At 40.8% G+C, this 22999-nt stretch overlaps 1 protein-coding gene across 1 annotated transcript; it reads right to left on the bottom strand.

Moving 5' to 3' along the window:
• Positions 1–4336: 4336 nt before the first annotated feature.
• Positions 4337–20441, bottom strand: btaf1 (BTAF1 RNA polymerase II, B-TFIID transcription factor-associated). The gene is made up of 38 exons (XM_083898057.1): positions 20343–20441; positions 18522–18645; positions 18312–18426; positions 17995–18138; positions 17095–17291; positions 16738–16871; positions 16447–16576; positions 15964–16032; positions 15755–15844; positions 15574–15669; positions 15229–15405; positions 14893–15033; positions 14643–14767; positions 13609–13729; positions 13412–13516; positions 13173–13322; positions 12942–13084; positions 12644–12818; positions 12332–12535; positions 11575–11992; positions 11263–11447; positions 11022–11178; positions 10673–10782; positions 10373–10574; positions 10114–10262; positions 9868–10020; positions 9207–9328; positions 8165–8332; positions 7969–8046; positions 7755–7884; positions 7516–7657; positions 7279–7409; positions 6947–7069; positions 6659–6811; positions 6252–6463; positions 5991–6150; positions 5513–5683; positions 4337–5372 (listed from the first exon to the last, which is right to left on the bottom strand). Exons 1-38 carry the CDS (start codon positions 20354–20356, stop codon positions 5223–5225), a joined length of 5568 nt encoding a protein of 1855 aa, XP_083754183.1. The 5' UTR covers positions 20357–20441; the 3' UTR covers positions 4337–5222.
• Between the last annotated feature and the right edge of the window lie 2558 nt (positions 20442–22999).

The raw sequence follows: 22999 nt of genomic DNA, 5'->3' as shown, positions 1-22999 counted from the left end.
TTTTGTATATTTATAATCAATCATTTACTATGCTGACCAGAGTTGTGAAAGAGATCTTCTGTTCATTATTTTTTTAAGAGATGTTTTTTATGTTTCCTATTAGTATGTGCTCCCGTTTTGTTTTGTAAAAAAAAACTGAAAAAAAATGTGATGTGACCCTGATTTGTTAGCCTGAGAAAATAAAAGAAGAGAGGTAAACAGAATGTTATTTTTAACGTCTTTTCACCTCTAACTTGATCGAACGAAAGCCCCCAAAAGGTGCATCATTGTCTGGTGGCCTTCTATTCACGCAAGACTTGAATTAGTCCCATTTTATAAGGCTAAGAACCTTGACTCTTTGTTGTAATGTGCAATACTGTTTGTACTGTTTGTAGAAAAGAAGAAAACAAGAAAAAAAAAGAGGCATAAATCTTTATTGCAGAATTATTTTTCATTGCAAGCATTGTGATTCACTAAAATCATTTTCTACTGTGTATTTACTTACTCTACCTGCTAGTACCTTCCAGTAGTAATGTAGCCTTTGTACTGAGAAATTTTCATTATTTTTTAGGAAGTTTTGCTAAAAAAGAAAAGACTTTAAACATATTTACATATTTTCGTTTTCATATTTTATTTCTTTACAGATTTTTTTTGCTCAACCATTAATAGTTATTTCTGGGGGAGACTTTCATATCTGGTCAATGTCATTAATATTATTTTGTATTTTTACTTGGAATAAATTAATTTTATGATGCTAATTCTTTTATTTTTTCATTTGTTCACGTTTTCATTATTATTTTTTTTGAAGCTGAGAAAAAAAAAACCCACACACCACAACGACTTTGTAATATTGTTACTAAAGTGTCTTGATTCTTGAAAACGCTAAGCTTTATGTGTTAACTCGCTGATGTTGCTTTACATTAGTGTGAAAGTGATCTACAGAGAAAAGAAAAAAAGAATACTCACAAACAACTGGCTGGTGGTTGATGTTTAAAATGATTTCCCACTGTACACAAATGAATGGGCAATAAAATAAAACTGGCATAATGGAGCGTATAGACGCAGTATGTTGTGATGTAATTGTGGCAGACGGACAACATTTACACGGCTTTTGCAACTCCATAATAACCCACTATTTCATTTCAGCAATGCCTCTGATGAAACTGCAGCCAAAACCACTTGTTTTCATTATAACGTGATATTAAGTGGGGCCGCATGTAATCGATTGGGGGCCTCATGTGGACCCGGGCCGCCAGTTTGAGACCCCTGTTCTAGGTGTTTCCCTGCTCCAACACACCTGATTCTAATGGTCCACTCTTCAGTAAGCTCTGCTGAAGCCTGATAACGACCCATTTATTTAAATCAGGTGTGAGAAACCCTGTGTTGGGCAGAGCTTCTTTCTGGTCATCGTCTTCTACATCCATCGTGTGGAGTTAGATGAGACAACCGCAGCCGTGCGATTTATATGAATTTGCAGCAGACGGCAGATGGTTAGCTTGGCATCGAGACTGGAAAAAGGAACAGGAACATCTGTAGAGTAATAAAATCTGCCTTCATGTATCTCTGAAGCGCCTAATCAAAATGCATCTTGTTCATATAATTCAAAGTGTCCAGTGAGAACTGCTGCTCACTGGATATTTGCTCTTTTTTTTAAAAAAACGCCAACAACCATGCCATGTTCACAGTCGCTTTAAACATATTTGTTTCCCATTCTCGACTTAAACTTCAGCAGGTCTTCTTGACCATGTCTACTGTACCTATGGTGAGCCTTTTTAACATGTAATCACCAAGTTTGACTCTTGAATAATGCTTTGTTCCAGAGCCCATCCAAACAAATGGGATGTGGGACTTATCTTACCTGAATTGTGCTAGCTCCTACTTCAAAGTGTTCCCGCAATTGAAGTCGAATTTTCGAAAACATGGACGATCGCAGCGCTTTAGCTTCATGTTTGAAGAGGCATTTTGACTGTCAGTGATTCAGTCTACTTACATACATATCGATATGTAACGTCATGAGTATACTTTTACCTCTACATATCTTCATGCTAACAGATAACGACGACATAATTTCACGCCATAACTTGAAAAACAAGTTGTGATAACATTGCTGTGTCTAAAACAAGTCTACACACAGAAAAATAAAGTTTATAGCCTATTCATGTGATGGCGCCACCATTATTCTCCGACTTCATTTTGGTGAAGTAGGTCGGAGTAGGCCGATCAGCGCCGACTTCGCGAGTAGGAGGTCCCACTTCGACAGGCATTCCAGTGCATTTTTTCTAGTTGGAGTTGAAGTCCCATGTCCAACTGGTTTGGATGGGCTCTGGAACGCAGCACTATTATTACAGTATTTATGACGTCATTAGGCGTCTGTAGTCAAAACTACTACAGTTTCAGATATTCGTACTTCATTTTACAACACTTTTGACAGTCATGTGTATGTTGTCCTCATAGATATCTCTAATTCCAGTTTCAGATATAAAATTTGTGCTAGCTGTCTTGTCGACTATCTCAAACAACTCTTGCTAGCTATCACGTTGACTATCTCCAACAACTCTTGCTAGCTATCATGTTGACGGGACCGTATCTATGTTCCCCGGGTCCTATGTTCCCCGCTTTGTATGTGACCGGGGAACATAGGACCCTTTCTCTAACCCTAATCCTAACCCTACCCTTTTTAAAAAAAAGGGTCCTATGTTCCCCTGTCACATACAAAGTGGACCTTTTTTGGGAAAAACGGGGAACATAGGACCCGGGGAACATAGGTACGACCCCCATGTTGACTATCTCCAACAACTCTTGCTAGCTATCACGTTGACTATCTCAAACAACTTTTGTTAGCTATCACGTTGACTATCTCAAACGTAATTGCAAGATGTCTAAAAAGGGACAAATCTTCAATTGAGGATAATTAAACATATCTTGAATTTGAATTATGACAAGTCAGAAAGACGATGTAGATATCTGAAAGTGGAATTATAGATATCTACGATTGAGATGTAGATATCTATAATGACAAACCCCCATACACATGAATGGCAAAAGTGACCTTAACAGTGATTCTAGGTAAAAAACTGAATTACATATAACTGTAGTGAGAATGACATTGCAGATACGAGTTGCTATACTGTACTCAAATAGTCGAGCAATTGAACAGGTGTACCTAATAAAATGGCTGGTGAGTTACATAAACAGTAATGTTATTTTATAATGCTTACGTCAATGTCAATAACAGCTGCTGTTCAGTACAGGTTTTGTAAACTTTTACCAGAGCTAAGCTTGCTGTTCTTTTTATGTCTCTATGCTAAGCTACAATAACTGGCTACGCTAACCTGCTTCAGGCTTTAGCATCATACCCAGAAAAGAGGTGTAGATACTTTCTAATCTTACTCACATGAAGATAGAAAATGAAGATATATGCCATACTAATACACATTTTTAAAATTTAATTCAGTTAGAAACTCTGACCCTTACTTTTTTCCAAGCTAATATTACCAATGCTGCCACCTTTCTTTTATTAGCGCTCAGTATTCTTCACCATCAAGTGTTCATCTGCTCCTTGGCCTTATTCGGCTTTATTTATATTATATATTATTTATACGCTATAAAACAGTATGTGCAAATGGAAAAAGCCCATGATTTGGATGAGAAACCATTTTATATACATTCCTCTCCATAAATAAATAATGTGACTTGATGGTAAACTGAATATTCACTAGTGGTTCTTGGTGTTCTCTGGGTAGGTAAACAATCGCAATATGAATTTAAAAATACTGGTAATGTGCTTTCTTTTAAAAACAAAAACAAACAAAAAACATAACTTGTGACTCATTTTTCTTTTCTACGATAAAGGCATTTGTGCTTACATTTTCTCTGGTTTTCCTTTCCTGGCTGGTTCTATGTCAGTGAGGCTTTTTTGAGACCGTTGACTTAGATCTATGTGGTTGAAGTTTTTGCAGCAAAACAGTGATTTAAAAACACGTTCAGTGCTGCTAATGCTTACTACTGCTTCAGAGTTTGTAGTCCCCATATTAATTTTTCTGTACTAATAAGCAAATCCTATTAAAACATAGTTGTATGACACTGTGAAACATTGTGGTCTTTTGCATGACATCCTTTCCCAAACCATATCGCTTCTTCTTGAATGTACAACTGTGCCATCTACTGGTCATCAACATGCAAAAAGGGAAAAAATAGGTGTAGTTCAAAGGTCTGTAGAATTTATTCCAATTCCACAATCATAAACAAAAAGCAGCAATTACGGAAATATGTACAAGCCTATTATTCTTTTTTTAAAATACTTGTGACAAGTTTCAGGTACCAGTTGACTGGTCACGGAGCAAAGCTGAAACCGCTGCTTCAAGTGCAGTGCTTTTCCAGGCTATTACTACACTGGACAACACACAGATCAGTTCTCCACCACAGCCTCATGACGGCCACAGGTCAATAATGAACGTACAAAAAGGAACTGCACCACCTGGTGGATTAAAGTCATCTTGTTGAGCACAAACAGCTCCTGAGTTGACCCAACACTGATCACATCCATTTCCTTTTTGTCATACAAAACGTGTTTGTAAACAGAAGTGTTCGTTGACAGGCGTGTGTGTGGGTACAGCAGTGCTTTAAGACTTTGTGACGACAGAAGGGGGCACAAGTAGTGGAAGGAGGTGCAACTGGGCAATGCTGCCTGAAGCAGTGAACACTGTATACTCTGGCAAAGGAGGAGGAGAAAGAAGTGCAGTGGGCTGTAAAAGTAGCACCTGACGATGCTGTAACTGGAAAGCATTACTATGCAAGTACGATACACTTTTGAGCTTGAAGAGCACGACATCACTGTACATAGTGGTGAGGCTGCTTTTATCCAAACAAACACTGAAGACCTTTGTTAATAATGGGTACATCATCACTGTGCCTTATATTCAGATTTCTAACAGGTTTTTTGAAAAACCTGCCCTTTTGAGGAATTACTAAATCTCTGACGCTGTTCGGAAACGTCAGGAAAAATGTTTTAAACACTGTTGCAGCATAACTTACCACAACCACACACTAAAATAGAAACTCCGTTCTTATTTGGGCTGTGTTAAGTTATTGCTCAGGACACGTACTGTAACAATAAGCCATCAGTGACTCTTTATAGTTAGCTTTCTGATGGTGGGGTTTGGGAACAAGGGCAGATAACTGCAGCAGTAGGAAGTCTCCTTGGTGTCCGACAAGGTCCTGTTTGGCCAGCAAATGGGAGGCTGCTACTGTAGGGAGTGCATGAAGCTGTCCAGGTTGTACTCCGTGTCATACTGCTGCTGGTCCCACAACTCGCCCAGGCCGTCCAGCACCGACTTCATGGAGGCCTTTCCTGAGGTTGACGGCGTCTGCTCGCCCTTATCGCCCTTTTCATCCTGAAACAGTTAAGACAGGAGGAAGTTCAGCCAAACATGGTGAGACGAAGCAGACACGAGGTTGTGTGTAGTACAGAGACAACCCATGGTGTAAAAATGACGGGAGATATAACGAGTTCATGTAGACTTGGAGGTCTCACCTTGTCGAGAGAAAAGAGGTTGAGGAGCTGATCCGTGCCCATGCTCTGCAGGCTGGCGTTCTCCTGGCTGATGATCGTGTTAGCGATGCTCATCTTGAATTTCTGCAGACCCATTATTTTCTCCTCCAGCGTTCCCCGCGTGATCAGCCTGTACACGTTCACAACCCGTTTCTACACAAAGCAAACACAAAGCCAAACATAAGCGGGACATATTAAAAAAGGAGTAGGACAATCCTCCCTCCCTGACAGTTTAATTTGGTTCACGTTGCATCACTGGCTGCAGACAAGAGCGACACTGTCACACGATCTAACGCGGTTCAAAGGCCGCGTTTAATAATGCATTAAGGAAACGCTGATGAACAAGTCACATCCTACTGTGCAGCTGCAGAAGCATCTTAGATTCAGTGTGAAATTTCAATCTATTAAATAATTTCATACGCTACTGAGAAACACAGCACAACGGTATCAAACCCAGTACCTGTCCTATCCTATGGGCACGGTCCATGGCCTGCAGGTCCCTCATTGGGTTCCAGTCATGCTCAACAAACACCACAGTGTCTGCACCAGTCAGGTTCAGACCAAGACCACCCACATGCGTGGTCAGCAGCAGCACGTCGATGGATGGGTCGTTGTTAAACCTGCGTCATTGAAACAAAAGCTTACTACAGCTGTAACAGACGATATCATTTCCCCAACTGTAGAAGAACAAATCCTACGTTGTGTTCTAAAATCCACTGACCTTGAAACGATGGAGTGGCGCAGGCCAGCCTGCACGCTGCCATCCAGCCTCAGGTACGTGACTGTGGGCAGTTTGGGTCTGAGCAGATCGTGCTCCACAATGTCCAGCATGCTTTTCAGCTGACAGAAAATGAGCACACGATGCTGGGCAACCACTGCCTCGGTGCCGCCCTCTGATCCTGCTCCAGCACCAAGACCGCAGTCCAACAACAACTGCACAAACAAAAAAAATGATCAGAACACGGTGTCCAGACAGTCAGAAATGTCTCCTGATCTTATTAAACGTGATTGCAAGCAAACAGGCCTCAACACTAGGACATAATTAGAATATTTACGACTCCACATTAGGGATGACGTAAGCAGCAGTGAGGCATGGTGAATATAAATGCAGACTTTCCAGCACATTACCTGCTTGAGAGCGGAGAGTTTGGGTGCGTGCTGAATGTCCCGCAGGTTGGAGTTCTGACCCGCCAGCTGCTCAGTGATGCGTTTGTACTCTGGATGTTGCGACGTCAACACCAAGCTGGGGTGGTTGCAAAGCTTCCGCAGATACTGCAGGGCCTGAATATTTATGCAAGAAGGAAAACATTAGTGCACGGTCAGAAGGGCACCGTTTCACCTTTTTGTTGTTGCAGGCTCGGTTTACATTCAGTGACCCTGTGAAGAACATTCATTATGAACTGAAAAGGCCTGTACCTGAAAGACGTGGCCTGTGGCTTTCAGTTTGGGTTTTTCCTCCACCTCTGTAGAGGGCACAGTGATGGTGTCCTCAACGTTGGCCTTGGCTCGAGACTTTGCAAAGTCTTCATACAGCTGAACCTGCAGGTGGTGAGGAAAAATACCAAGTTGTTAAACTCAGGCTACTGGCAAAAGCTACTTCACTTGTCAAAGTAGCGTTATCTTAGGGTTTATCTCATTTACAACAGAGTAAACTTGAATGGGATGCCTTTATCATGCCTTCAGGTTAATGAGCTGAAAACAAACAATAGCAAGTTTGTCTAACGGAATCGTTTTGATATTTCCCATACCTGTAAAGGACTTAAGTTGCAGTAATAATCCTGAATTATTTTAGGAGGAAGGTCCTGCAGGACGTCCTCCTTCATTCTCCTCAGAAGGAAGGGTAGCACCTGTCGATGCAAGGCCTCCATCGCCAGGACACCTGATGGCAGAATTCAGTGTTCATATCCTAAACTTGCCAAACCGCTTCGTAAAAATTTAGTTATATATTTGTAAAGGGAAATTTTGGTGACCAAAACCCGACATACCTGCCTCCTGTTCCCGGGAAGAACTTTTAGCGTCACGACTAGCCAAGATTGGTTTACCGTAGCGTGCGGCAAACTGCCGTTCTGTTCCGAGGAATCCTGGCATGAGGAAGTCAAACAATGACCAGAGCTCTAGGACATTGTTCTAGGAACGGAAATGGAAAAAAAAAATATATTACCAACGGTGAAAGGAGGACAAACGGCAAGGAAAATTTTATTTCAGATCTAAAATGGCATCTTACCTGAATGGGCGTTCCTGACAGGATCACCCGGAAGTTGGCAGCCAACTGTTTAATGGCTTTGGACAGTTTGGTTTTCCCATTTTTGATGACGTGACCCTCATCGAGAATACAGTAATTGAACTTGATATTTCTGAAATATAAAACAGAATTTGTTTTTACGAGATTACAAATGCAAGACAAATATAGTCATTGTTATAACGGACGCAATACTCACTTAAAAAAGTCAATGTCATTCCGTACAACATCATAAGAGGCTATTACAAGATTGTGTTTCCTCACTTGGTGTTGTAACCTGAAAAAGAAATGATCATTGAGTTCTCTTGCTGTACACAGATATATACATTTCTTACATAACATTAACCCCAGTCATTACAAAACAAGCTTAGTTCTGTAACTGCAATAATACTTGCCGCATTCTCTCTGTAGGAGGCCCAGTGTAGTGCAGTGGGTTGAGGTATTCTCTGCTGCAGAACTTGCTAACCTCGTCCACCCAGTGGCCAGTCAGCGTGGGAGGACAGACCACCAGGGAGGGCAGGGGGCTGCAGTCTGCGGCTTTAGTCTTGGCATATTCCTGTGCCCTGAATAGATCGTCACACATTAAGAAGGTTTATTTAAGTTTACTTTACTTACACAGCACTTTAAATATATAAAAAAGAGACAAAAATAGAAATTAGATTAAACCAGTGTATCGGAAATGGGACAAATCACTGCTAAACTCTGCTTTGACCATTTGGTATTTATATATATATATTGTTATTTAGTCACAGTTTAAAAGCACATTATGCACCGCTTTCATACTCTGTGTTTAACACAATTAGTTTAGCGTTTTTCCAAGTTCTTTCAATTACAAACTAAAGACTGACATTAGAGCATGTTGTTGAAAAATGTACCCTCACAAAAAGATGTGGATCAAGTGGGTTTAAAGTTAAAATTAGTGCTGGGCACTAGGTTAACGCACGTTAACGCATGACGCCATGTGTATGTGCCGGGACACTGGAGTCCAGGTACCGTGTACCAGTTAGCTCCGTTAGCTGCATTAGCTCGTTTAATGTTCTAAGCGCGCCTACAGTCGAACTGGAGCGGTCTGTTTATTAAATGAAAAGAGATGCGCTACAAAAAAACAGCGCACCTGTGTACTGTGTATGTGTGCCTCTGTTTTTAAAGTATAGCATTACTTAAGAGACTCATTTTAACAATCTGGAGTCATGTAAACATGACATCATGCGCCTCTTTCTCCGGTCAGTTGGAAACGCGTTGTGCGTTAACATTGACGCCGCTATCGCGTTAACGCGCCCAGCACTAGTTAAAATACAAAGAAAAAGACTTCAGAACATTATGACATCAGCTGCAACACTGATATCGGTATCTGACACATACTTTAACAGTTTATACGCAAATATATATTTTTTTCTTTTAAACAAGATATACGCTAATGTGCTGAGGACTCTGTACCTGAGGTAGTGATCTCCTGCCAGAATGCAGATGGACTGCAGCGTCTTGCCAAGACCCATGTCATCACACAGGATGCCGTGCAGCTTGTACTTGTTCAGGAAGGACAGCCAGTTCACTCCATCCTATAATATGAGATAAGTTGACACTGAACATACCGACAGCCAAAGCGTTGTTTATTAAAAGCAGACGTAAGAGCAGCCTGTCCATTTGAACACTTCCCAGTCAGTTAAGGAAGAGTTGTCGAGGACATGGCAGCAACGTGTTGCCCATAAGCGGTAACATTGGTACCAACTTTTTAACGAGATTTCTGCACTGCTCTATTAAAGAGATTGATGGCTGCTCCGAGCAGAGCTGCCAGCAACCAAAATTTATAGACTGAAACTGCTCACCCCCATCTCACATCTATTCTGTCAGGGAAAAAAAAACATTTCTTGTCAGTGTCTCTTGTTGTCTGCCTTGCCAGCCTGCAGCAGTGAAAGCAATTCCTGAATCTGGCAGAAAAAAATGCTCTTGCTGAAGATATAGAATCAAGTCAGATACAAAACACTCAAGTCTTCTTGGAGTTGTTTATAAGTGTAAGATATCAGGGTGGGTGAGTTATTTGACTGCTGCTTGATGGGGGGAGGGGGTATCGCGGAGATGTAGTTAAACTGGCACACACCTGCTGGTACTTCCTGAGTTCAGCTTTAATAGGCACCGGAATCTTATAATTCTCCAACTTTCTTCCATCCAACAGTTGCTCCAGGAAGTGGCGCTCTCTGGCTTTCTGGCGGATGAGGTCAGCGGACATGGCTGGGGGGTCAGGTATACCAGCCTGGTCAACAAAAGGAAGAACACTTAATACTGATCACCATGAAACTCAGCGACTGGTTGGTTTAATTTAGCGTTGGGTTGGGGGTGCTCCTACCTCCAGTGGCAGCAGTCGGATGAGTGTGGCAAAGCACTGCGTGGCCATAAAACGAATGCTATCGCTGGGGTCGCTCATACGGCCCAGAACCGGCACGACGAGCAGCACGATGTAAGGTACGATGTCTACATCCAGCTGCTCCATGACACCTGGTCAACGTAGTGGTCAAGGAAAGTATAGCGTACGAAAATGATGCAGCGACATGCAATTCAACGATAGGAAAATACAAACTGAACAGACGCCACAGTGTGAAGGATACAAGCTAAAGCCTCTATGGCTCCCTCCTGTTTGGTGCGGTCTTCGATGGCAGCTAACCAGGGGAGCACACGCTCCAGGAAACTGTTCATCGTCTCCAGCATCGCCAGCTTACTAAGCACGCCCACGCAGCGCGCAGCCATGTGACGCACCGCTGTGTACGGGTGCTGCAGGCAGGTGAACAGGTGTGGCAGGTGCTCCAGGAGCTACAGCGCATCACAACAAAAGAAGTCGAATCAATCAGTTGAATGGTCTAAATTCCTCAAGATAAAAGAGAGACAGAGCAGTGATGAGTCAGTCATACCAAAAGTTTGAGTTCACAACTCATGGCTCCAGCAATGACCTCCAGAACTTGCAGGGAGTTAACCAGTTCCTGGGCTGCGGTGTCTCCTCTCTCCAGTTGGACCTGCCTATCTAGAACACACGAGAAGAGAAAACCCACTCAGTACTGACATCAACACCCGCATTTCTTTGCCATAGAACATTAAATTGGTAAGGTTTCACTTCATCTAGTCAGGAGGTGAACCCTTTTAGTGTTGGCATGAATGATTACAGGACATTTTCACTAATCACACAGTATATTCAGGGTTTTGAAGTGTAAGACATTCATGCTGCTAAAGTCTACCAGAAGATTTAAAGACCAGTATACATACCGATGGACTGACTTTCAGTCACCACCGTCCTCAGTGGTCCCACTGTGTTCTCCCACAGATATGGTAGAGACTTGGTGAAGTTTGCACCAAAGTGCCTGGCAACCGTTGTGAGGCAGAATTCTGCCCCTCTTCTTTGAACCAGAAATGGCTTTCTGCTCTAAAAAGCAAAGAAACCATATGAAAGGGGTGAGAACAGTTTTCAGCCAGTACCAGCTACATGTTTAATTGTAAACTTGTGTACCTCGTCATTTTCAGTGCTGATGGTGCTGCCAGGAGGAAGCTCTGTGGAGGGAGCCTTTGGGGCTTTAGGGGCTGGTCCTCTCTTACTGGTAATGGCAAACGCTGCTCTTTGGTGACGGTACAGTGTGATGATGCCGCAGGTTTTGTTAACCGTGTGGTACATGCCATCTTTCTCTAACCCTCCACCTGATTGCAAAAGAAGAGAAGAGATACAGCAAGGGGGCATCAACTTTACAGAAGTGGTTTGAAAACTTAATTTTGATTTTCTGCTTGTAGCTAACAATTAGGATTAAAACGATTCAACAGCTCTTACCCTTTGCATTTTCCTGCGTGGGGGGAACAGGGAAGGCAGATGACGGTGTGACTAAAGAGTCCACGCAGGCTGAAGCGCAGAGGTTTTTGATGATCTTGGGGTTGGGGCACGGTGAACGTCCAGCACACTGCTGCAACAGTTTAGATATAAAAGAAGCAGCAAAACCCTGAATCAGGGTGTTCTCCTCTCGCTTAATGACCTCCATCAAAGGCCTGACCAGTGGGTTGAGCTTGTCAGGAAGCGCTTGCAGGTTGATCACCGCGCAGGCGGTGAACATGTGGACGCGCAGATGCAGCTGCTGCCACTCCGCGCTGGTCTCCGTCACTGTCGCTTGAGCCTGTTGACGCTTGCCGTCCAGGGCCTGCCACTGCTTTGACTTTGACAGACCTGCTGTTGACTCTGTAAAGATGGAGGTTACCTAGGGAACAAGTGAGAGAAAAAAGTGAGTCCCTGGAATGAAAGAAATCTGCAATATCTATTAACCTTTGGAGGTGAAATCATTAGTACCAAAGTTTGTAGCTCGGGGACAGAACAAATTAAAATTGGAAAACTTTAGTGAGATGATTAGGAGCCAAATACTCCGACAACTTTCAAAGTTTCAAGAGTAGTGTTACTGGTGGTCTTCCAAGGACAATTTGTTCCAGTTGGCATGCACATTTTCACTCTTTCAATTTATTTAATTAAAATTTAAACACTTGACAGAAGGAATCCCCTGTGCTATGATTCTATGAGAAGTTTGTGGATGTGACCGACTTACCAGTTCGTTGGCTTGATCAATGGTGAAAACGCTACAACTCAGGCGGTCTTGAAGGTCTATGTTGGCATCAGCGAGCAATGCAATGAGTTGCTTGCACTCATTCTGCATGCGTGTGAAGGGAATTGCAATCTCGTCGTAGTACAAGTGCTCGGACAGAATGGCCAGAAGACGAGGCTGCACTATGGACGACACCACCTGACAATCCTGAAAGATGCAAAGAGACAATAGAGCATTACATAGATGTATTAAAAAGGTGTCGATTTCAAAATAATTTTTTACAATAAACAAACTCGGAGGGGTCAAGCATTTCACCTTCTGCATTGCAGCCCACTCGCAAAGCACCAGAGACACAGCGATGCGCTGCAGGGCAGACTTTGAGTTGAGGTGGAAGAGTAACAGCTGGCCTAAAGACTCAGCTGGTCGGATCTCCTGAGATGCAGCGTTTAGCTGAGGGTCACAGATACACCTACACAAAGCCCCCAACAATCTGGAATAAAGAGATAAAGAGAGCAGGGGGTAAACTCCATCAGGACTGCAAGCATCTCACAAAATTATCTTGAAACTTGAATTTTTCCTTATTATAACAAAGCAAAATAAACTGAAAACTTACTTGGCAGCCATGAGACGAGCTCGAACTACAACATAGTCTCTCGTCAGTGGATCATCAGTCACAGTCTCTGCACCAGCTATATATTCCTGGACCGTCTCCTTCACCTGGATGGTGACCTGACGTGCCTTTGCACCAGCCTTATCCTATTGCAACAACACAACATTATTAGAATTTTTTTTTTTTAAACATATTATTTTCATGTGACACTACAAATGTTGCTATGAGTGATACCTTGGAGCGAGCTTTCACTTCCAGCAGCATATTCAGGTCTATAGGAATGTGTGAGGCCTGCATCATGAGACAAAGCCAGGAACCCATCCATGGACAACTGGCTGCAACTATATACTGCTGGGGAGCCTGAGAGAGCAGCTCCATCCACACCTGAACATAGGGAAACAAGTCAACAAATCAGTTGAATTTCTATACTGTAATGTTAGGACATCTTTACACTTGTAGGTCATGACGCAAACCTTTTGGATTAGTTCAAGGATTTCCTCGTTGCTCTCCAGTATGCAGGACTGGAACATGTGCCGCAGCATATCTTGTAGGATGGGGTTGATCCACATTGCACAGCTCTAAAATAACAAAATAAATAAATAAAATCACCACCTCACATCAGAAACAAGAGATATCAACTAGCATCCAAGAAGTGAATGCTCTCATTTACCTGGTCAGCTTTGGACAGCAGGGTGAAAAGGGTTTCCAGTGCAGCACGTCTCACTGACGATATCGTGTGTCTCAAGAACGGCCAAACCCGAGGAACCAGGACGGTTAAAGACTCCTGCATGCTGGAGAGGATGAGAAGGTGTATGAATACGCAGCAAAGTGATAGACTGCTGGTGTCACATAAGTGGAGCTGCAACTAACGATTATTTTCGTTATCGATTAATCTGTCGATTATTTTCTCGATTAATCGATGAATCGGTTGGTCCATAAAACATCAGAATAATAAAAAAAAAAAAAACGTGTTTGTCAAACCTGGAAAATGACGATGTTCTTGAATGTTTTGTTTTGTCCACAAACCAAAATGATTCAGTTTTAATGACTTCTTTGTTATGTGAAGCAAAGAATCGAAGAAAATATTCACATTTAAGAAGCTAAAACAATCCGAAATGTTTGTTTTAATCATGAAAAAAAGCTTCAAACCGATTAACGATTATCAAAATAGTTGGCCATTAATTTAGTAATCGATTCATCGATTAATCACAATCTCTACACATAAGGTTTGAAATGATCCAACTGTGTGAGTGCATTGTCCACCACGGAACAGAGTTGCTAAGAGATTGTGTGCTTTTATGTAAATCAAGTTGGGCGGCCTTCCTAGTAATAACACAATGCCTCATAAATCAGCAGATCATTTGCCTACATGCAGCCTGCTGACAGAATAGATGAGCTAATATTAGCTCATAGTAGGCCTTTGATCCCAATACATAAATATCACATGATCATGTCTTCTAATGTGATGTTTAACCCACTAGTAACCAAATCTATATTCACTTGACTTTTATACCTAAGAAGTTAAAAATTTTAACTCAACATCAAGTAATTTTGTATAAAACACAAGATTTTGCTTCTAACTGTGCATCCTCTCTTAGAATAACACCATCATTACAAGACGTAATATTGTTAGTGAGCGCTCTGCGTCTCCCACTCATCATTCAAGAATTCCATTAAAGAATCACTCGGCCTTAAATGACTGACCTGCACTGTCGAACCTGGGGATAAGTGAGCAATGAGGACAGCAATGTCATGATGCTGTTGGTGGAAGCAGTGAGGTCATCCAGGTCTAAAAGAGCATCCCATAGTGTGTTCACTATAAAGGGCACCTGAGAGAGAGGTTTTACACATAAACTAGGATGAAGCAAGGACGGTCTGAATAAAGAACTGGTGACGCACTTAAGCAGAGAGTGAAAACTTGATAATGAAGAGTATCGTTTTTTGTTTCTCTGACCTTACTAGGGAGGAGCCGGACCAAGCCTTCCACCACGGGGATGAGGGCTGCAGCCGCCACGGCTCTGACATCGTCATCTAGGTCCTGCAGGCCGACAGTGATGGCAGGAAGCACCCGAGGCAGCAAGATGGAGATCAAATCCTGAGAGAAACAACACAGACACATGAATATCACTGGCTTCTATAGTGACATCTCTCCCTTTTCATTCATGCACCTTCAGCTACTCCCCCCCCCACAGCTTTCATTCATGACCATATGGCTCAAATCAAGTACACCGTATAAACCCTGCTGTGCTTATTCAGAATCTCATTATGTTTACCAAAAAACAGGTGGTACCTGTCGCACAGCCAGGGCATACTTGATTCCCAGCAGACCTCCGTGACGGACTTCCCACTGGTCCTCTTTAAGCAGCTTTAGCAGCACGTCCACCGTCATGGAAACGCCAGTTTCATTCATGTGGCGAAGCGCAACGCCGAGTGTCTGGGCACACGTCTCCCTTACGGGAGCCACCACCTGGAACAGAGAGGGAGATTCTTACAGACTTATCAGCTCCCATTTTCATTATACAATATATGTTTGATCACATTTACCACACTGTGGCATATTCCATTATGTCCATACAAGGTTGATATGGTGTTAATGGTTTTTTTAGCAGCTTCACTTCACTTCAAAAACACCTACCTCATCAGACACAAAATCCCCAAAACGGTCCAGAGCAAAGACGCAGAGCAGCCGAATGACCAGATCCTCGATCCACTCCTGATGTTGCCGCAACATCTAAACAAAAAAACAAACAAACCAGAGCTGTTTATTTCACAATGAAGATTTGACAAAGCTAAAAAGGGGATAGAATAAGATTTACCTGTTCTACAGTACTTCCCACCAACTTTCCACCCCCAGCCCCATGGGACTTGATGATTTCCCGGAGACCTGTACCGGCACCATGACGTACCTGTAAACAGTCGGATAGAATACAATTACATTTATTAATGTAAAAGGTCATGTAATACAATGTTACATGCAAGTTTGTGCCCTTATTATTTTTAGTATCATCTCAAGTGCTGTTTTTACCTCCCAGGAAGGATTGAAGAGATCATTGCAGAGCTCCTCGCAGAAGCTCTCTAGAGGCCATTCATGCGACTAAAAGAAAACAAGACATCACCTTTATAGAACGTGCACCAATTATACGTTGTCATTTATAGCTCAGAGCTCAAGAGAGTATACACTTTACTCACATCTGTGGGTAAAAACAATGCTTACTGTATTTAAAAGCATGTGTGCAAATATCATGGATTAGGCTGATATCACTATAATGACAATAACCATCACTGAGGTGTTGCTCTGTGGTCCCAGATCAGAATTAATATTTAATGAGGATGCCACTGGTTTGAAGCAACAAGAATTATAAAATCATGTACTTCCAACTTTCCTTCACACAAAATAAGGAAACATGTTTCATTCATTTTCATTGTTCCCATACATTTCTTCCTGTACATTTTGCAACTTTCCAACATATGTGGTCCTTGGAATAAACAAGTTACTGGCATTTCTTACCTCTTCTGAAAGACTGGAATTATCTGGAACGTTGTCAATTAAGACTTTATGCTCCGTTGCCGGTTGGTCGATAACTACATTTGTGGTTTTCCTTCTTTTCTCTTCGGGTTCGCCCTCAAAACTGTCATTACTAAAAGACAGAGAGAGAGAGACCATCATCAGTTCATCACAACGAATACATTTCACATAAAAAAACACAACACTCAAGAAATAGTGGAATCATTTCTGCCAAGGTACATGTACTCCAGACATAGTCGGATATGCTGAGGGTGCATGGTTTGCATTTCATACCTCTTCTCATTTGGATCAATGTCTCTGGATCGCTGTTTTGCTACTAGTTTAGCCATCCTCTTAGCCTTGTTCTTCTGACGACTGCTCATGCCTGGCCGGAACTCTGAGTCAATCAGCTCAGCGGCATGAATAGGCTGAAAACAAATATAAAGGAGTTGATTATACATTTTATTGCAGCAGAATATTGTCCAAATTAAGCTTTTAATAAATAAAGACTGTAGACAACAGTCATGAATCTATAATACGTATCAAATCTAAAAGGTGTGCTCAGAACCTGACAGGAACAGAGGACACACAGTGATGCTAAATGACTGAGTTAACAACTTAAAGAAAAGACACAAAAACAAAACCTACGACATGGTTGTGGGAGCTAAATCCAGCTGTCGCTTTGCTGCCATGTGCTCCAAATCCACTGGGTTGACAGTTGTAGTCAAGGTCCTCGTCGTTGAACAGCTCCTCTGTGTCCATTCCCATGGCAGCACCCATGTTCAAACCCAGTTTCTTCTGAAGGAGCTTCCTCTGGCGAGCAAGGCGTTCCTTAGGGTCTATCTCACCTGAGAAAATAACAGCAAGTGTCAGAAATCAGGAGTACACAGTATAGTTTTCCCTTTGAAGCTTCTTAAACATCTATTTTATGGCCGGTTTATTACCCTACATGGCAAAGAAATTAGAAAACAAAAAATCTTTAGTTTGACATTTGTTTTGAGCTTTGGGAAACCCTGATAGTCATTTTTATCACAATTTCCTGACATTTTATGAACCAAAACAATTACCCTCTTAAATCAAGAAAAGAATTGATCAATTGATAATTGACAAAAATGGGTCTAAAAGCTGTGCAGAAGTCCAAACTTCCATCCATTATCTACCGCTTTATCCCGGAGATAATGGATAAAGTGGCAATACAGCCTGCTGCAATTTTCAAATCACAGGAGGCACAATCATATTCTACAGACTGAAGAAAACATCTATGTTTCACACAGCTCTGCACAAATACCACACAGCAATCATTTTAAATATGTTTTTCCAAAGAAAATGAGAATAATTGTGTCAAAATGACCATTCCCTCCGATATTGCGAATCATATCGTAATTTCAGTCAAAATAACTGCAATTAGATATTCATTCAAAATTGTTCAGGCCTAGTTACAATAAGTGCATAAGTCCATTTAATTTGTATATGTGTGTTTTTTTTTTTTTTTTTTTTTTTTACAGAGTGTGGATGATACTTTGGCTGAATAGAAAAAGAAATACAACAAACCAGCTTTGTCATCCTGCAGCTCATACTCAGCCCCAGCAGATCCCAGCAGAGAGGCCCCATGTTTGAGTAGGCGGGAGATGTCGAAGTGATAGAAACTCAAACGGTCACAGGAGGAGTCATCGGGGGATAAGTCTTCACAAGACTCTACAGGAAATCACACATTACATGACATATTTAAACACTGTAGGAGGATGAGAAAACAGAATTTTCATCTATCTCATGTTTAATGTCAAGAGCGTGCTCTGATAAAACAACTTATGTCCTATATGTACATTTTCACAATACCTGTATTTTAGTAAACATGCCTAGGAGCTCACCTTCTTTAGGCTTGGGAGCCGGGTCCCACTCAGGAATATTCTTCACAATGGCCTCTACAGCTTGTCCTGCTGCTATTCGCGTGTCCCAGTTAGGACTCCTTAGGTAGGTCAAGACCTTTGTAATTGACAATAAAGATTTTAATTTACAGCACATTGAGCTTTAATGGATTTAATGTTACACAGCATGTACAGTACGTATCAAACGCACACCTTCGACAGGAGGTTATTGAGCTCATGAGGGTGGAGTTTGACCACTTCTCCAAGCTGCTGGGCTGCTGCTTTCCTTGTTACTGGTGTGGTTCCAGTGTCGAGCAGGATGAACAAACGATCAAGTCTAAATTGGAGAGAGAGAGAGACAAATAAAACACAATCAACGATCAAGACCTTACTGACTGTTGCGCTTCCACTTATAGCATTTAGTGTTTAAGAACCTCAGCCAATCAGAAAAAAAAAATATTAGTTTCCTCTACAAAAAAGCTTATGTTTTTGGCTGCGATTGTGAGCGGCACAACTGAAAATAATAAGGTCAACTGTGATGACATTTTCTGAGGATGTAGCTTTTAGCCCGAAGGAGAAAGTATTAGTCACAGCAAGAAACATAGCAGTGCCCCCTCTAATTTAATCTCTGTTAACGGACAATAACATGATCACGGTTTTCTCCGTTGAATTTGAAATTATGACAAACACTCTCATGACATAAATGTGCATGAATGGACTAGCCATTCTGCATAACTACTTGTTTAGCTTCTCACAAAGGTGTCCTATAATAAATCTAGGTGCCGTTTCACAAAAGGCAGATTTAAGCAATTCAGGATTACAGAGAGGTTGACCTTGCCAGATTTGTTTAACTTTGTATATTTCACATAGGTGGTGTGCCTGAAGTAAAGTCAGATTTAAGTCATTCAAATTCACACCGTTCTATGCATTTACATTTTTCCATACTCTATGATACTCAACTTTGACAAAAGTCGCAAAAATTGTATTTTTCATCCAACATTTTATTTGACGTTTAGTTTATTTCTGACTTCTATTTAATATTACGTTCATACTTTGATTTCTCTTAAAAACCCAAGTGCACTGCACAGTCAGACAAAAATTGCAGATTGAAGAGACAAACCACAGCTGTTCACTAAATATTTCTTGAATCTAACCGTGTGTCAGTTTATATCATTACTCTTTTATTCTAATCGGAATATGTGAGAAAGGGTTAACATAAGCCAAACATTTCAACTTAAAAGTATTACTATCATTTATGATATGGTGTGGAGTAGACTATTGGTACAGATGAATGCTCCATAACATCATCAAGTATGTACCATAAATGGTAGGTTCAATTGTACAAGTACAATCAGCTATCCATGTTTAAACTCAAGTCTGACTCAAGTCATTAACAGTCTATTAATAAAGTGTGGAGTGGATTGGAGATGTGCAGGTCGTGACCTGGGCTACCACTACCTAAAATAAAATAAAAACTATGCAAAACACGACCACGACACCACGTGGAGTCATCAAAACAAGCACAACTCTCTCCAAAAACCACATCAAAGCAATGCTGTCCAAAAACGACCACGGTCCAAGCATTATAACCAGAGTACAAAGTTACCAAGCGAATACACTGTCAAACCACAGTGTTTCCTGAGAAAACCTTTAAACTCTGCACAGTTAACCAGAGATTCTATTTTCATGTTCGTTTCCCTGAGAGACATCGCGCTGATAACTGTATTTAAAGGCCGATCAGCAAACTACGAAACGATGAAATTAAAAATAAGTTTGAGCTGTATTTTTTTCAGCACCTGCAGAAAGCACGAGTAGAAGCCGAGTTATGATTTATAAGCTCAGTATGTCACCGAATCTTAATCACGACTAAGTTACCACGTAGCGTTATAATCTGTTAGCTTGAAAGCTGCCGGCCTTTATATTCTTTACCAAATACAAACAAAGATAGAAAGAATTAGCAAGTTAGCTAGCCAGTTGTTAATTTAAGTCGGAACATCTAGAACTGTGACACATGTGAGCATAATCCAGACTTACCTCGATACAGCCATGACCAAAAACTGTATGGCCTCTCACGTCCCGCATTCAAATAGCGATCAGCAATTCGAGGGACGTTTCCTCTTTGCTGTTTTACCGTTTCCAGTGCGACAGACAGCAGTACATTAAGTCTAAGCTAGTTAGCAGCTACCGCTAACTAGCCGGGGCCCAGGCTTCTGCCTGACCACACCAAGTGTGTCTGTCTGCCGAGGAGAGCGGAGCGGCTTCACCACCACTTCATAGCTTCAAAGTTGTCCCTCTTCTTGTCTCTTCGGTATCTTCTCCGGGAAAATGTCGCCGAGTACCATACGCATATCAATCTAGAGCGCGGTCTATCCTTCAGAGCTCTTGGCGGATAAATATTTTAACCTCGTAAGATGTAAAGAGTTATTTTGTTGCACGTTGGGGGAGACCAAGAAGACTGTTTTTATATGAGGAGCCATCTTGCATTTATTCCTTCCTCCATAGCAGGCGGAAGCTGATTGGCTAGAGGCATCAGGGCGAACCAATCAGCAAGCACGTTAAAAAGGGAACGGATGGGAAGAAAAAAAAGGGAGACGAATGGGATATAATTTCATTTTCTCTATCACGCTTTGTAAAATACTTCTTAATATTCTTTTAAGACAATGGAATATAAAATCACTTCCGTCTGTAGATGTATACATCTGTGTATATTGTACATCATGTAAAAATATATTGATTTTTTTTTTCTTATTCTCACTTTATTATTTATTCCATTCCTATTTTATTTTGTCACTTGCCAACCTCTGACCTTTTGCTGCTATAACAAATACATTTCCACTCTGTGGGGATTTATCTATATATACAGTATATATGCTGTTTAAATAATACAGTATATATATTTGTACACACATTTATTTCCCTAAATGAAAAGCATTGGTATTATTATCAAAATAATGTATGTTTCTGTAAAGGTTAATACACCAGTATGCAGAAGTTTTTTAAGCCAAAGTGATATTTTCAATTCAAATATATAATTATTATTGTATTATATGTATACCATTGTATATTGTATACCAAGCATAATAATATTATTATGATTAAATTACAGTTATTTGCAGCAAAATCATAGTGGCTAATAATGGTTGAATGTTGTGCTTGATTCATTTCTGACTTCTCAGAGAAGCCCAGTGAGTCGGCTCAAATTTGGGTACAAAAAAACTGTGAATTCAGTTTGTCATTTGCCAAATAAATAACAATAACATTATTAGTTTTAAACAAGTTTTTGAAAGATTTCTAAATATGTTTTCTTGTTTTATGCTAAGGTGTAATACATGTGTTAAGCACGCATAGAATACTTTAGAGGCCCACTTTATGGGCTTCTAGTTGACTTAATAATTATAACAGACTCATTTAGATATGTGTTGTATACTGTTGTGTTGATGCTGCTCACTTTTTAACTGAATCCTGCTCCTGAATCAAATAAAATATATATTTTATTGTCTGTTTTCAACAGGCCACAGGGACAAAAACACATCGAAAACACCAAGAGCTGTGCACGTGAATAGGTTTACTCATAGAGGAATTCATTTTATATGTTTAAATAAGCAAAAGGGGAATGTGATGAAGGTGATTTTTATTTTTTCTATGTGCAGGTGTTACTTTCTTGCAATATGTGTGCAATATATCCAGCATTGATTTAAGATTGTTATGTAAACACAAATATTAAATTGTCAGATGAGGAGGGGATGCTGCATGCTTTTGATGTGTTGGAGGAATACCACAGCAGAGCCACGATGGACTTAACATCTAATATCATTTTCATCACCACATGAAAGCATTACTGTAGAATTCAATTGCACAGAATCTGACAGCAAGATGATATCATCACACAATGAGCACCTTGCGTGTCTGCAGGGTTTCTGGTTATGAAACATTATTACACAATGTCTAAAAAAAGCTCGAGCCCTCACACTTTGGAATACCATGTGTGCTTATCCGAACGCTATGACAGTGTTGGATTATCAACATGCTTTTGTTAAATAAGAAACCAGTGTGACTACTATATTTGTGCTGACTTTTATTGATCTATAAATGTATGAGCATTACATACACATGTATTAGTTCAACTCATTGATATTATATTTGCTAATATATAAGACAAACTTTCAACAGACACAATGTCAAAAACAACAAAGCTGCTCAGTAATATTGCACACATTTAATTTAGGACTTTCAGTGATGCATGTTCTGGTTTAAACTGAGCTGACACAGTTTTCACCTACTGATGTCTTTGGCTGCAGAATCTAGAAGCAACACATGTTTAAAATTAGACAAAGCTTCACCTTGCAAACTTGTTCTGTAAGAAGTCTGGTTTTACTGGAAAGGTCAAGAGGACAAAAACAGATATATCTATTATTATTGGTCTGATCATAAATACACAGCATACAGCTGACACCTTATCAAATTCTGGCATCAGACATTTCCATCGCTGCAGCGCCAAACGGTTTGATGCAACAGGTTTTTCCATCTCATTTGAATATACTGGGGAGATTTCACTGACATTTTCATACTGGCTTTCATTCATATCATCCGCCTCTTCAAGGCCAATAACAAAATGTAAAGCAGGGAAAATATATTTTCAAAACTTTGAACACAATACAGTATATCACATGGATCTATGTTAAGGATGGTTT

Source organism: Microchirus variegatus (assembly GCF_963457635.1).
Source record: "Microchirus variegatus genome assembly, chromosome: 11".
NCBI classification, from domain to species: Eukaryota; Metazoa; Chordata; class Actinopteri; order Pleuronectiformes; family Soleidae; genus Microchirus; species Microchirus variegatus.
This window is presented reverse-complemented; position numbering and strand designations above follow the sequence as displayed.

Coding starts and splice junctions, on each gene's coding strand:
- btaf1 (XM_083898057.1), bottom strand. Junction 11,993..12,331: donor TTGATCAAGCCAACGAACTG/GTAAGTCGGTCA, acceptor CTTGTTCCCTAG/GTAACCTCCATCTTTACAGA. Junction 9,329..9,867: donor AACTCAGGAAGTACCAGCAG/GTGTGTGCCAGT, acceptor CTCATATTATAG/GATGGAGTGAACTGGCTGTC.